Source organism: Carcharhinus amblyrhynchos, chromosome 35 (genome assembly GCF_965287045.1).
Source record: "Carcharhinus amblyrhynchos chromosome 35, sCarAmb.v2.hapA, whole genome shotgun sequence".
In the NCBI taxonomy this organism is placed as follows: domain Eukaryota; kingdom Metazoa; phylum Chordata; class Chondrichthyes; order Carcharhiniformes; family Carcharhinidae; genus Carcharhinus; species Carcharhinus amblyrhynchos.
Window position 1 is genome coordinate 5,548,910 of NC_137358.1, and position 14,820 is coordinate 5,563,729.

Below are 14,820 nucleotides of genomic sequence, written 5' to 3' on the forward strand. Positions count from 1 at the left end.
GTGAACAGCCGGAGAATTCCGGCCAATTAATGTGATTGATGGGCACCTAAGAGAAATAAGCTTGCAGGCCTACAGGGATCAAGTGAGACAATGGGATTGACTGGATTGCTCACCAGAGAGACATCATTAATGGGCCTAATGGCTCCCTTTTACACTGTAATAGCTTTTTTCCCTTTGGTAACTTTGCAAAGACAGGAGTTTTAGTCATTGTTCTACTGCATAAATAATTCTTAGAACTTATAACTTAACCCAACATTTTTCTGTCCTCATTTTAGAATAACTTCTTTTTGATTTGATTTATTATTGTCACGTGTATTAGTGAAAGGTATTGTTTCTTGCGCGCTATACTGACAAAACATACCATTCTTAGAGTATACAGGGGAGGAGGAAAGGAGACGGTGCAAAATATATTGTTACAGATACAGCTAGGGTGTAGAAAAAGATCAGCTTAATATATAATACATCCATTCAAAAGTCTGATGGCAGCAGGGAAGAAGCTGTGTTCTTGAGTCACTTGGTACGTGACCTTAGACATCTGTTTCTTTTTCCCGATGGAAGAAGGTGGAAGAGAAAATGTCAGGGTGCATGGGGTCCTTAATTATGCTGGCTGTTTTACTGAGGCAGTTGGAAGTGCAGACAGAGTCAACAGATAGGAGGCTGTTTTGCATGATGGACTGGGCTACGTTCACACCCTTCACAACTCCTTGGGACGGCATGTGGCACAGTGGTTAGCAATGCTGCCTCACAGCACCAGGGACCCAGGTTCGGTTCCTAGCTTGGGTCACTGTCTTTGTGGAATTTGCATATTCTCCCTGTGTCTGCGTGGGTTTCCTCTGAGTGCTCTGGTTTCCCCCCACAGTCCAAAGATGTGCGGGTTAGATGAATTGGCTTTGCTAAATACTCCCTCAGTGTACCCAAACAGGTGCCGGAGTGTGGCAGCAAGGAGACTTTCACAGTAACTTCATTGCACTGTTAATGTAAGTTTACTTCTGATTGATAAATAAATAAACTTTGTAGTTTCTTATGGTCTTGGTCAGAGTGGGAGCTATACCAAGCTGGGATACATCTGGAAAGGATACTTCTTTCTATGGTGCAATGTAAAAGTTGGTGAGAGTTGTCACGGATATGCCGATGGTGCATCTGTCGAAGTTGGTGAGAGTTGTCACAGCCATTTCCTTAAGCCTCCTGAGAAAGTAGAGGCAATTGTCAATTAAAATTTCTGCTCAGGACCAGTCTGAGGCCAGTATACTTCCAGCTGGCAGACTGAACAGAGCGTGCCCTGTGGGTACATGTTCATGGTGAAGTGACTTGTACAGTGACATCAGGGAACTGAAACAACAGTATGGTGGACATTGATAACCATTGGTCAAACACTTTTCAGACCCTATACCCATCAAGCAAGCCTGAAGCACTACAACAACAGCTCTAGACTTGGCATAGTTGCAAGTAGAACTCTTACTTTGATTAATAATTCTTTTGCTGGCCACAACAGATTCTTTGTGTTGCGTTAAAAAAAAATGTATATCAGTAGCTTGGAACACTAGATTTCTGCATCATGAAATCTTTCTTCAATGTTCAGGCAGGTATGATAACAGACTTATCTACATCAATTTCTTTTCTGTTTGCATGGTTGGTCTATTTGAAGAGTTATTTCAACAAGTAACTTCTGTTTCCTCCAGATTAAAATGCTTCAAAATTTATTTATTTATTAGTGTCACGTGTAGGCTTACTTTAATACTGCAATGAAGTTACTTGAAAATCCCCTAGTTGCCACGCTCTGGCACCTGTTTGGGTACACTGAGGAAGAATTTAGCATGGTCAATGCACCTAACCAGCACGTCTTTGGACTATGGGAGAAAATTGGAGCACCCGGAGGAAACCCACACAGACACAGGGAGAATGTGCAGACTCCACACAGGCAGTGACCCAAACCAAGATTCGAACCCAGGTCCCTGGAGCTGTGAGGCAACAGTGCTAACCACTGTGCTGTCCCCATTTAATTACACACTGATTGATCTGTATCTCCAATATGTTGAACAACCTCAATCCTTAACCCTTTATATACTTACTCAAGAAAATAACCATCAGTGTCAGCATTGAAACTTTCAACTTACCCCACAGATTTTAAGGAGAGGGAATTCCAGTTTTTGACAACCCTTTGTGTGAAGGAGTGTTCCCCTGGCATAACCATCTGAATCGAGGAGCCTTCCTTTTATGGTTGTAGTCTCTTCTTCTAGACAAGTGGGTGTCATTTCTCTCTACATTCCCTTGAATCCCAATCACCTACAACACTCATAGAATTATAGAATCACAGAATCCTTACAGTGCAGGAGGAGGCCATTTCACCCATCGAATCTGCACTGACCACAATCCCACCCAGGCCCTATCCCGTATTTATCCTGCTAATCCCCTGACACTATGGGGCAATTTAGCATGGTCAATCCACCTAACCTGCACATCTTTGGCATGTGGGAGGAAACTGAAGGAAGCACTTGAAGGAAGCCCACGCAGACAAGGGAAGAATGTGCAAACTCTGTACAGACAGTCACAAGTTGGAAATCGAACCCAGGTCCCTGGCGCTGTGAGGCACTGTGAACTCACTGGAAACAATATAAATTCTTTGGTGTCCCCTCATTGGTGGTTACGCTTGCATCACAGATAATATCAATGAAATAATTATCTATGTATAAAAAAATGAGGAAAAAAGTGAATAGTTTTCAGCTGGGGACAGTTATTTTCTAACTTTGAGATGTCTCACTAGAGAGGGGCTAAAAAGAACTGTTAATCTCGACAAAACTTCAAGCAAAGATAATTAACCTCAGAATCTATTTCAAGTACTTCCCCATATGAGAAACTCGTCAGCTACCGAATTAGTGACTGCACATCAGAGGCATGTTTCTGACCCCAGACTACCTGGGAACATTGGTGTATTAATCCAAAAACTCAATCATTGTTCTGGGGACCCAGGTTCGAATCCCATCATGACAGAAATGCCCACCTGATTCATTAATGTCCCTTAGGGAAGGAAATCTGCCTTCCTTACCCGGTCTGGCCTACATGTGACTCCAGAGCCACAGCAATGTGGCTGACTCTCAACTGCTCTCAGGTAAATAGGATTGGGCAATAAATACTGGCCCAACCAGTGACACTCATGGCTGATCAAATTCGATATCCTGATTCCCCCCTTCCTCCTATATCCCTTGATCCCGACAGCATCCAAGAGCTTTATCTAATTTCTTCTTGAAATCACAGTGTTTTACTCTCAGCTACTTTCTGTGGTAGTGAATTCCACACATTCACCATTCTCTGGGTGAAGAAATTTCTCTTCACCTCAGTCCCCTTATCCTCAAACTATGACTTCTAGTTCTGGACCTCCCCACCATCAGGAACATTCTTTCTCATTCTACCCTGAATCTACTGATATTGGCATACGTAAAATGACTTCAAATACTGAAGCTTTCAGAGCATTGCTCCTTTGTCAGGTGATGTGCCTAATGAAGGAGTAGCACTCCAAAAATTCATCTTTCCAAATAAACCTGTTGGACTTTAACCTGGTGCTGTGAGTCTTCTATTTTTTATCTTTGTATAGCTCTTGGGGCTAAAGGGATCAAGGGCTTTGGGGGGAAGAGGGGCTCAGGATATTGAATTCGATGATCAGCCATGATGAAGATAATGACAGGAGCAGGCTCGAAGGGCTGAATGGCCTCCTCCTGCTTCTAACCTCGATGTTTGTACAGCTTGGGTGGGACAGTGATTAGCACTGCTGCCTCACAGCGCCAGGAACCCAGGTTCAATTCTCGGCTTGGGTCACTGTCTGTGTGGAGTTTGCACGTTCTCCCCGTGTCTGCGTGGGTTTCCTCCGGTGGGTGCTCCGGTTTCCTGCCACAGTCCAAAGATGTGCTGGTTAGGTGCATTGACCATGCTAAATTGCTCCTTAGTGTACCCGATCAGGCACCAGAGTGTGGCGACTAGGGGATTTTCACAGTAACTTCACTGTTAACGTGAGCCTTCTTGTGACTGATAAATAAACTTTATTCTTGGGGCTAAAAGGAATTAAGGGATATGGGGGGAAGGGGGGAAAATCAGGATTTGGATATTGATGATCAGCCATGATTATAATGAATGGTGGGGCAGGCTTGAAGGGCCAATTCCTGCTTCTAGTTTCTATGATTTATGTTACAAGTTTAATATGTTTAAACAAAATATGGCTCTCTCTCTCTATCAGTCAAGTGTAACTATAAATGGTGACTCTTTAAACAAACCACTCTCAGTTTCGCTTCCTAGTTTGCTGTTAAAACGGGAATGGTATCATACGTTCCTGATCCCTATCTGTGTCAGGCCTCGCTGCTGTCCACACTGTGCTGTCCAGTCAGGGTAAGTGGCATCCAGCCAATGACATTCCCTGAAAAACAAGAGCAGCGGAAACCAAACAGAAGATGAACAATGGATAGATTGAAGCCATCAGCCAAAGGAGGAGAGGTCAACAGTCCCGGGAGCCCAGAGGAGGGGAAAAAATATCAATCACACATTCCAAAATAAATCACTTTGAGTGTCTTAATGGAATGCAGTCAGTCAAATCGTTCCATTACCCTGTCGGGCGGGTTCGATTCCCGGCTTGGGTCACTGTCTGTGTGGAGTTTACACATTCTTCCCCATGTCTGCGTGGGTTTCCTCCGGGTGCTCCAGTTTCCTCCCAGAGTCCCAAAGACGTGCTGGTTAGGCGCATTGGCCGTGCTAAATTCTCCCTCAGTGTACCCGAGCAAGCACCAGAGTGTGGCGACTAGGGGATTTTCACAGTCACTTCATTGCAGTGTAAATATCTGCCAACTTGTGACACGAATAAATAAACTTTAATAATATAAAAGCAAAACACTGCGAATTCTGGAATCTGAACCAAAAACAGAAAATGCTGGAAAGTCTCAGTGGGTCTGGCACCATCTGTGGGGAGAGAATAGAGCCAATGTTTTGAGGCTCTGACGAAGGGTTGTCTAGACTTGAAACGTTGGCTCTATTCTCTCTCCCCACAGATATTGTCAGACCTCCTGAGATTTTCCAGCATTTTCCGTTAAATAAACTTTAAAACTGGCTAAAGCTCAGGTTTATAAAATTATTTCATGGAACGTGGGCACCAGTGGCAATGTCAATAATTGTTGCCCATTTCTAATTGCCCTTGAGTTGAGTGGCTAGCTGGATCATTTCAGTTAAGAGTCGACCACATTGCTGAGGATCTGGAGTCATATATAGGCAAGACCAGGTAAGGATGGCAGATTTCCTTCCCTAAAGGACATCAGTGAGTGAACCAGATGGGTTTTTACAACAGTCAGTGATAGTTTTCATGGTCACCGTTATTAGGAACTAGCTCTATATTCCATCAGTTGCACTGGTGGGATTTGAACCGATGTCCCAGTAGATTAGCCTGGGCCTTTGGATGATCTGACCATTGACAATAAGATTACAGTGCCACCTCCCCATAGAATTATCGCTCACTGCAAACCCAGTGTCAAGATTAATCAGAAAACAGTCATTTGGATCCTTAAAGATGAACATTGGAATGTTAGAATCATAGAATCGTACAGTGTAGAAGGACGCCGTTCAGCCCATCGAGCCTGGACTGACAACAATCCACCCAGGCCCTATCTCCATAATCCTGCATATTTAACCCTGCTAATCCCCCTGACACTAAGGAGTAATTTAACATGGTCAATCCATCTAACCTAAACATCTTTGAATTGTGAGAGGAAACTGGAGCAGAATCACAGAATCGGCCCATTGAGTGTGCACTGAAATGCCCTGACCTGCCCACCTGATCCCACTTGGGCCAAGCCACCATTTGGCCCATAGCCTTGAATGTTATGGTGTGTCAAGTGCTCATCCAGGTACTTTTTAAAGGATGTGAGGCATCCCGCCTCCACCACCCTCCCAGGCAGCGCATTCCAGACTCTCACCACACTCTGGGTAAAAACGTTTTTCCTCAAATTCTCCCCCCAAACCTCCCACCCCTCACTTTTAACTTGTGTCCCCCTCATAACTGATCCTTCAACTAAGGGGAACAGCTCTCTATCTACCCTGTCCATGCCCCTCAATCTTGAACACCTCAATCAGGTCGCCCCTCAGTCTTGTCTGCTCCAACGAAAACAATCCAAACCTACCCAACCTCTCAATGTTCCATCCCAGGCAGCATCCTGGTGAATCTCCTCTGCACCCCCTCCAGTGCAATCACGTCCTTCCTATAATGTGGCAACCAGAACTGCACACAGTGCTCCAGCTGTGGTCTCACCAAAGTTCTAAACAACTCAATCATGACCTCCCTGCTTTTGAAATCTATACCCCGACTGATAAAGGCCAGTGTGTCTATTAACCTGCCTTTCCACCTTCAAAGACCTATAGACAACCACGCCAAGCTCCTTTTGATCTTCGGAACTTCCCAATGTCAGACCTCTCATAGTATCCTTCATTGTCAAATTATTCCTTCCAAAGTGCATCACCTCAAAATTTTTAAGGTTAAATTCCATCTGCCACTTATCCGCCTATTTGACCATCTCGTCTATATCTTCCCGTAACCCAAGACGCTCAACCTCACTGTTAACCACCCGGCCAATTTTTATGTCATCGACAAAGTTTCTGATCCGTCCCCCCCACATAGTCATCTATGTCATTTCTATAAATTACGAACAATACACTACTGGTCACTGGCGTCCAGTTATTAAAGCAGTCGTCTGTCACCACCCTCTGTCTCTAAGGGGCAATTTAGCATGGCCAATCCACCATACCTGCACATCTTTGGACACTAAGGGGCAATTTAGCATGACCAATATGTCTTACCAGAGAGGTTCAAAGGTGTGCGTGTTGGGTTGACTGGCCATGCTAAATTGACCCTTGTGTCAAGGGGATTAGTAGGATAAATATGTGGGGTTACGGGAATAAGGCCTGGGTGGGATTGTGGTTGGTGCAGATTCAATAGGCTGGATGGCCTCCTTCTGCACCATAAGGATTCTATGATTCTATTCTATGATTCTATGAACCTGTACATCTTTGAACACGAAGGGGCAATTTGGCATGGCCAATCCACCTAACCTACACATCTGTAGAGCATAAGGGGCAATTGAGGAAGACTAATTCACCTAATCTGCACATCTTTGAACCGTGAGAGGAAAATGGAGCTCCTGGAGGAAACTCACGCAGACTCAGGGAGAACATGCCAACAGCACACAGGCAGTTACCCAAACCAGAATCAAATCCTGGTCCTTGGCATTGTGAAGCAGCAGTGCTAACCACTGTGCTGCCAGGAACTCACCACCACCTCCTCAAGGGGCAATTAGAAACAGCTAATGAACGCTGGACTACTCAGCAAAACCCACATTCCAGGGATGAACTTTTAAAAGTTTTGAGGAACTGCCAGCTTAACTATTTAAAGTTCTATCTATGCAAATATATAGCACTTTCTGATGTTAATCCTAAATTTACCTTTTACTAATTTGAATCTGTATCTTCCTTGTCCTTTTCAAATGGTTTACATTCAAATGATTTTCCTTGTTTACTTTTTCTTTACAATTATGTATATTTTTTAAAAAATAAATTGCAGCTTGCTGCTGTGCAGAGGGACCTGGGTGTCCTTGTGTATAAATCACAAAAGGTTGGTTTGCAGATGATCAGGTAAACAAAAAGGCAAATGGAATTTTGTCCTTCATTGCTAGAGGAATGGAGTTTAAAAACAGCGAGGTTATGTTGCAGCTGTATAAGGTGCTGGTGAGGCCACAGCTGGAGTACTGTGTACAGTTTTAGTCTCCTTACTTGAGAAAGAATATACTGACACCGGAGGGGGTGCAGAGGAGATTCACTAGGTTGATTCTGGAATTGAGAGAGTTGGCTTATGAAGAAGATACTGAGTAAACTGAGGCTATACTTATTGGAATTCAGAAGAATGAGGGAAAATCTTATAGAAAATTATAGGATTATGCAGGGAATACATAAGATAAAAGCAGGGAGGTTGGTTCCATTGGCAGGTGAAACCAGAACAAGGGGGCATGGCCTCAAAATAAGGGGGAGCAGATTTAGGACTGAGTTGAGGAGGAACTTCTTCACCCAAAGGGTTGTGAATCTGTGGCATTCCCTGCCCAGTGAAGCAGCTGAGACTACCTCATTGAAGGCAAGGATAGATAGATTTTTAAACTGTAAAGTAGTTAAGGGTTATGGTAAGCGGGTGGGTAAGTGGAGCTGAGTCCACGAAAAGATGAGCCATTATCTTACTGAATGGCGAAGCAAGCTGAATATGGCCTACTCCAGCTCCTAGTTCTTATGTTCTGTACCTTGTTGCCCACATTTCATAGACATCTCTTTTCAAGACTGAACTACATCCAGTGCCCTAATGGCATCCTTGACAGAGCACTAACTCAGCCACAGATTGGAAACTGGATGAAATAGCTAAAACTGCATTGATTCACCCTAAATATCCTGTACGAGGTTTGTTCACTCCACAACCCAGTATTAGCTCAGACAACTTCCACCTCAGTTTAATACTTGAAGAATAGTGAGGTGCAGTGCAACATTTCTGACTTCACTTCTTTCCTGATGTTGATTAAATATGTCTTCTTTCTAGATTAACCTTCTGCACAACCGCATCAATGAACACCAGAAATTGTAAGTATATCCAGGAATACATTGTTCATACGAAGGTACCCACTCCTCCCCCCATCTCACCCCCAATGACCTTGGATCAACAAATTTTTGATGGCAGCAGTGGAATGGGGAGGTTTATATTCACTGCACCCAACATCGTGGAATCATAGAATCCTACAGTGCAGAAGGAGCCCATTCAGCCCATCTAGCCTGCACTGACAACAATCCCACCCAGGCCCTACCCCTGTAACCCCACATATGTACCCTGCTAATCGCCATGACACTAATGGTCAATTTAGCATGGCCAGTGCACCTAACCAGCACATCTTCGGACACCAAGGGGCAATTTGGCATGGCTAATCCCCCTAACCAGCACCTCTTAGCATGGCCAATCAATCTAACCCACACATATTTAGACACGAAGGGGCAATTTAGCATGGCCAATCCACCTAACCGGCATATCTTTGGACGCTAAGGGGCAATTTAGCATGGCCAATCCACGTAACCAGCACCTCTTTGGATACTAAGGGGCAATTTAGCATGACCAATCAACCTAACCTGCATATCTTTGGACACTAAGGGGCAATTTAGCACGGCCAATCCACCTAGAAACATAGAAACACAGAAAAACTACAGCACAATACAGGCCCTTTGGCCCACAAAGTCCCTAACCTGTTCACCTTTTGGATTGTGGGAGCACCTGGAGGAATCCCATACAGACACGGGGAGAACATACAAAATCCACACAGACAGTCACCCAAGGTCAGAATGAAACCCCGGTCCTTGGCGCTGCAAGGCAGCAGTGCTAACCACTCAGTGCCATTGTGCTGCCAGGGTAAGCGAGGTAATTTCAACAAGCCTTCAAAACAGACACATTGAGAGAATTAGGCAGCGGAAGTGTTCTGTGGAATATTTCTCACCTCCTCTTCTTTCCTGAAGGCATCAACAATTTTCTGGAATGTGGTCCCACAGATGCCAGCTAACCCCTACGCAGTTATTCAGATCTAATTCTTGACAGTGTTAAGAACCCAGCTGATGTTAAATGCTGAGGGTATTCTAAATCCCAAAAGAGAAACTTGGAATATGGGTTCCGAACTGCGTTTTTGGTAGTTTAGTATAATGTGTGGAATGATGCAAAGACCAAGGAAGAATGTTCTGGTCTTTTGTAATAAGTAAACAAAATAAACAGTAAAACACATAGCACGGTGGCACAGTGGTTAGTGCTGCTACCTCACAGCACCAGGGACTGGGTTCGATTCCCAGCTTGAGTCACTGTCTGTGCGGAGTTTGCACATTCTCCCCGTGTCTGCAAGGGTTTCCTCGGGGTGCTCTGGTTTCCTCCCACAGTCTGAAAGATGTGCTGGTTAGGTACATTGGCCATGCTAAATTCTCCCTCAGTGTACCCACCCAGGTGCTAGAGTGTGGTGACTGTGGGATTTTCACAGTAACTTCATTGCAATGTTAATGTAAGCCTATTTATGACACTAATAAATAACCTTAACTTTAAGAGAAAGGTATCAAAAACTTAACCACATTCATGGCTATCCACAGTACATTTAAATTGACCCAGTTCTAAATCCACCCCAGCCTCAGAGCTAAACAACATTGCATACGTTTTAAAGTATAAGCAAAATCCAGCAATAGTTACCACACTTGGCACCCCTATCTTTTCTGAGGTTGCCTCTGTCTTAGAATAGACACAAAATTTGAATATTATTTTCTCCAGGTGCTTGCTGTGTTTGGCTGTGATCTTGGATCAGCCCTCTATATGTGATTAACTCTGTTACTGATATTAGTGCCTATCCTTTTGATTTTTTCTTAAAGGAACTACCTGTCTTAGAGGTCCCTCTTAATGTCATTTCTTACATGATTCACCCTTTTAGAATGGAAGTGTGAAACTCACCCTCATATTCTCTTTGAGCTTTTACCATCTTTGCTTTAACTCTTGAACTTCTATGACACGATGTTATCCACGTCAGGGGTGGCACAGTGGTACAGTGGTTAGCAGTGCTGCCTCATAGCGTCAGGGGCCCGAGTTCAATTCCTGGCTTGGGTCACTGTCTGTGTGGAGTTTGCACATTCTCCCTGTATCTGCACGGGTTTCCTCCGGGTGCTCTGGTTCCCCCCTCCCGAGGGTCCGAAAGATGTTAGGTGGATTGACCATGCTAGATTTCCCATTAGTGTCAGGTGGATTAGCTAAGGTAAATAGATGGGGTTACAGGAATAGGGCCTGGGTGGGATTGCTGTAGACACAGGCTCAGTGGTCTGAATGGCCCCTTTCTGTACTGTAGGGATTCTATTCTTCTCTGAGGTAAGCATTTGTTTAGAGTATTTTTAGGCTATTCCAAATATCAAAGACCTCAGTTCTATCATCTCCACCAATCTGTGTTCCTAATCAATTCCCTTTATAAAATAGTTTGCTCTCTTTTAATCATACATCCACCAGAACACATTATCAATTATTGGATTCTTTAATTTTGATTTTATCATAACCTCTTGACAACAGTGAGCGTGGCTGAGCTCTTCAACCAAGGAAGGCATCACCAATGAACCATAGAAGCAATGCTCATAGGAAGATCTAGAATCAGAGAACCCCAAAGGAGACCATTCTGTCCATCGAATCTGCATTGACTCTCCAAAAGATTATCCCACCCAAGCACACCATCTCTGCCCTATCCCAGAAAACTGATACATTTAGTACGGCCAACCTACTTAACCTGCACATCTTTGGACACTAAGGGACAATTTAGCATGGCCAAACCACTTAACCTGCACATCTTTGAACACTGAAGAGCAATTTGGCATGGCCAATCCACTGAACCGGCACATCTTTGGACACTGAGACGCAATTTATCATGGCCAATCCATCTAACCCACACATCTTTGGACACGAAGGGAAAATTTAGCATGGCCAATCCACCAACCTGCTCATCTTTGGACACTTAGGAGCAATTTGACATGGCCATTCCATCTACCCTGCATATCTTTGGGCACTAAGGGAAGTTTAGTATAGCCAATTCACCTAACCTGCACATCTTTGGACTGTGGGAGGAAACCAGAGCATCTGGAGGAAACCCACGGAAATATGGGGAGAACATGCAAACTCCACACAGACAGTCACCCAAGGCTGGAATTGAACCCGGGTCCTTGTTGCTGTGAGGCAGCAGTGCTAACCACTGTGCCATCGTGCCACCCATTGAACCTGACCTTTGCCCTTGTCCAATCAGCAAACATAATGCTGGCTGATTTTTTTTTCTCTCCCCAACAAAGATCCCCTCCCCCACCTCCAGGCCCCATTCTCACAACACAAAGTCACCGAGGTTTATTTCATGGCCACCTCTGCTGCATTAGGCATGGCTGGTTAACACAGGACAGTCGCTGTACTGCCTGATCTGTGTGTCTCAACCTCAGTGCTGCATTTACCAATCGGGTCAGGAAGGAAGCAAGCTTTGCTGCTTTCACACCCTGCTCCAAATCCTCAGCAGCACCAGAATGTCAGAGCAGTCTGGTCACCAGGGCAACGGCATCAAAAACCATGCCAAGAGATGAATGAGCAGATGGCGTGTCAAGTACTGATAGCTCGACTGAAAGAAATCTCTCATAGTGCGCACCCCGCTCAAAGGTCGAAAAACAAAATGACGGATCCTCTGTGAGCCTCCTTTATGCCCCTACTTTAAAATGTTGTTCCATTCACCCGCTCGCCACTGCCTGACTAATTAAAAAGAGGGATTAATTTTGCAGGGGCGGGATAATCATAGAATCCATGGAATGATAGAATCTCTACAGTGCAGAGGAAGGCCATTCAGCACATTAAATCTGCACCAAATCTCCAACAAAGCATCTTATCCAGGCCCTATCCCCATCACCTCACGTATTTAATCCCCCTAACCAGCACATCTAAGGGGCAATATACCATGGCCAAACCACCTGACCTGCACATCTTTGGACACTAAGGGCCCGATTTTATCATCACTTGTAAAATCACAATGGCCATTTAAATTGACTTAACGGGCTGCACGCCCAACTTTACCGGCACTTCCCCCTTTACTGCCACGTTCGCCCATTCAGGATCGGCATGAAACAGACGTGCTCCATATAAGTCCGATTCTGGTGGTCCATCAGTGAGGGTTAGCAAGGAGGAGAGTGCTGACTGTCTGACGGCTCTCTGCTTAAGATCTGTAGGGGGGAAGGGGGGTTCCGTTGCCACTCTGCTTGAGACCGGTGGGAGGGAGAACAGGGGGGTCTGCTGCCACTTTGCCTGAGATCAGTGGGGGAGAAGGAGGTCTCCAGCCACTGTGCCTGAGATCAGTGGGGGTAAGAGGAGGAGGAGCCCACGATGGGTCTTGGGTGGTGTAGGGGGTGGGTAGATAAGGGTGTCAGTAATGTTGAGGGGGGCTGGGGCAATGTCTGTGAGGGCCAGGGGGAGGCATTACCTGGCTTGGAAGGAATGTGGCAGGGAAGACGCATTCTATCATTTGTTCTGCGCATGTGCAGTTGGAGGCTCCGATTGGAGCTGCAGGGTTTCGGGCACGTTTAACACCGTCCACAGGCTTGTGCAGCGGAATTCGGACTTGCTGATATTTTTTCAGGCAGAGTGCGTATGGGGGCGCCTAAGAACGTGTCTGAAATACTCCCAGTTTCAAGTCCGTCCAGCACTTCAAACCAAAATGATAAAATAGGGCCCTAAGGGGCAATCTACCATGGCCAATCCACCTTTGGACTGTGGGAAGAAACTGGAGCATCCAGGGGAAACCCACGCAGACACAGAGAGAATGTGCAGACTCCACACAGTGACCCAACGCCGAAATCGAACCCAGGTCCCTGGCGCAATCAGGCAGCAGCGTTAACCACTGTGCCTTCTACCTCATCCGCCATTCCCAGTCTTCATGCACTTTGAAGAGGTGACGTCCCCACAACTCAGCAGCTGAAGTTGATGGGTGTCTCAAGGTTTTGCACAATTGCCGAGTCGTGATCCCACAATGTGGCAACTGGTGTGCACAACCAGCCCCTTGGAGTCACAAGAGAGAGTTGGAAGGCACAGGTTTCCCCCCTCTGCACTCCTTTCGACATGGGCACGTGGCTTTGGCAGAGAATCAAAGGTATTAACCCTCACAAGCATCTCCCTGGTAAGCCATAATTCATCCCCTTAAATCACTGAATTCCCTACAGTGCAGAAGGAGGCCATTTGGCACCTCAAGTCTGCACCAAGCACAATATCATCCAAGCCCGATCACCGTAACCCCATGCATTTACCCTAACTAGGCTTTCCCCAACACTAAGGGGCAATTTACTTCGGCTAATCCCCTAACATACACATCTTTGCACACTAAGGGGCAATTTAGCATAGCTAATACACCTAACCCGCACATCTTTAGAGTGTGGGAGGAAACCAGAGCACCTGGAGGAAACCCACACAAACATGGCAGAGAACATGCAGACTCCAAACAGACAGTGACCTAAGCTGGGATCGAACCCAGGTCCCTGGCGTTGTGAGGCAGCAGTGCTAACCATCGTGTTGCCCCAAAATGCACCTCTGCTATTTGCCCCAACCATTCCTCGTGGTAGCCCCGGAGTCAGTACCTCCCTCAGAAAGAATTGCCAGCTTGCTGTCACATTCACCTGGAGTCCCACTGCAGGAACAGCGCAGCTTCCTGATGACCTGATTCAGTATGGTCCCCACTTCTTTGGTGGTGTGCTCTTGGCAATTTCGCAGCCTTATCCCTGTGTCCTTTCTCTCCAACAGCAAGAAAGCAGCGGGAAAAGGCAAGGTTGGAGGTCGCTGGAAATAAGCAACAAAGCACATTGGATCTGTATTCTGATGTCTGCTTCCGGCAGAGGGCATGAATCCAAAGTCAAAGCCACACTTCCTGACATAGCTCCTGTGTTGTTTTTTTTCCATGGTTACACAGCTAAAATGTGTGTTGTTTCCAGTTGTTGTGATGGAATTTCCTGAACCTTTCCCTCACCTTCAATAAAATAAATTACTCAACAACGCCAGTAGAGTTTGCCAATGCAACTTTCTGTTATGTTTTCTTTGTCACACTGACTGACCTTCGATGGCATTGCTCTGAGGTTAAACTCCAAGTTCCCGCATTCCCTCCCCAAACCTCTCTCCTGCCCCCTTCGACCAAGAACCTGCCTGATCCAAAAGGGCGTGCAGATGCAGAATATCTCCTCCGGCAAGTCAGTTCATAATCAGAGCCC

The 14,820-nt window shown here is 45.5% G+C and overlaps 1 protein-coding gene across 3 annotated transcripts in view; it reads left to right on the top strand.

Moving 5' to 3' along the window:
* tnnt1 (troponin T type 1 (skeletal, slow)) overlaps positions 1-14,613 on the top strand; it is a 55,186-nt gene extending 40,573 nt beyond the window's left edge. For all 3 annotated transcript variants that reach the window (XM_080217294.1, XM_080217295.1, XM_080217296.1), the window contains 2 exons: positions 8,597-8,637; positions 14,360-14,613. In XM_080217294.1, the coding sequence (XP_080073420.1) occupies positions 8,597-8,637; positions 14,360-14,405 (87 nt within the window). In that variant the 3' untranslated portion in view covers positions 14,406-14,613. The remainder of the gene's footprint in view (positions 1-8,596; positions 8,638-14,359) is intronic.
* The last annotated feature ends 207 nt before the right edge of the window (positions 14,614-14,820 follow it).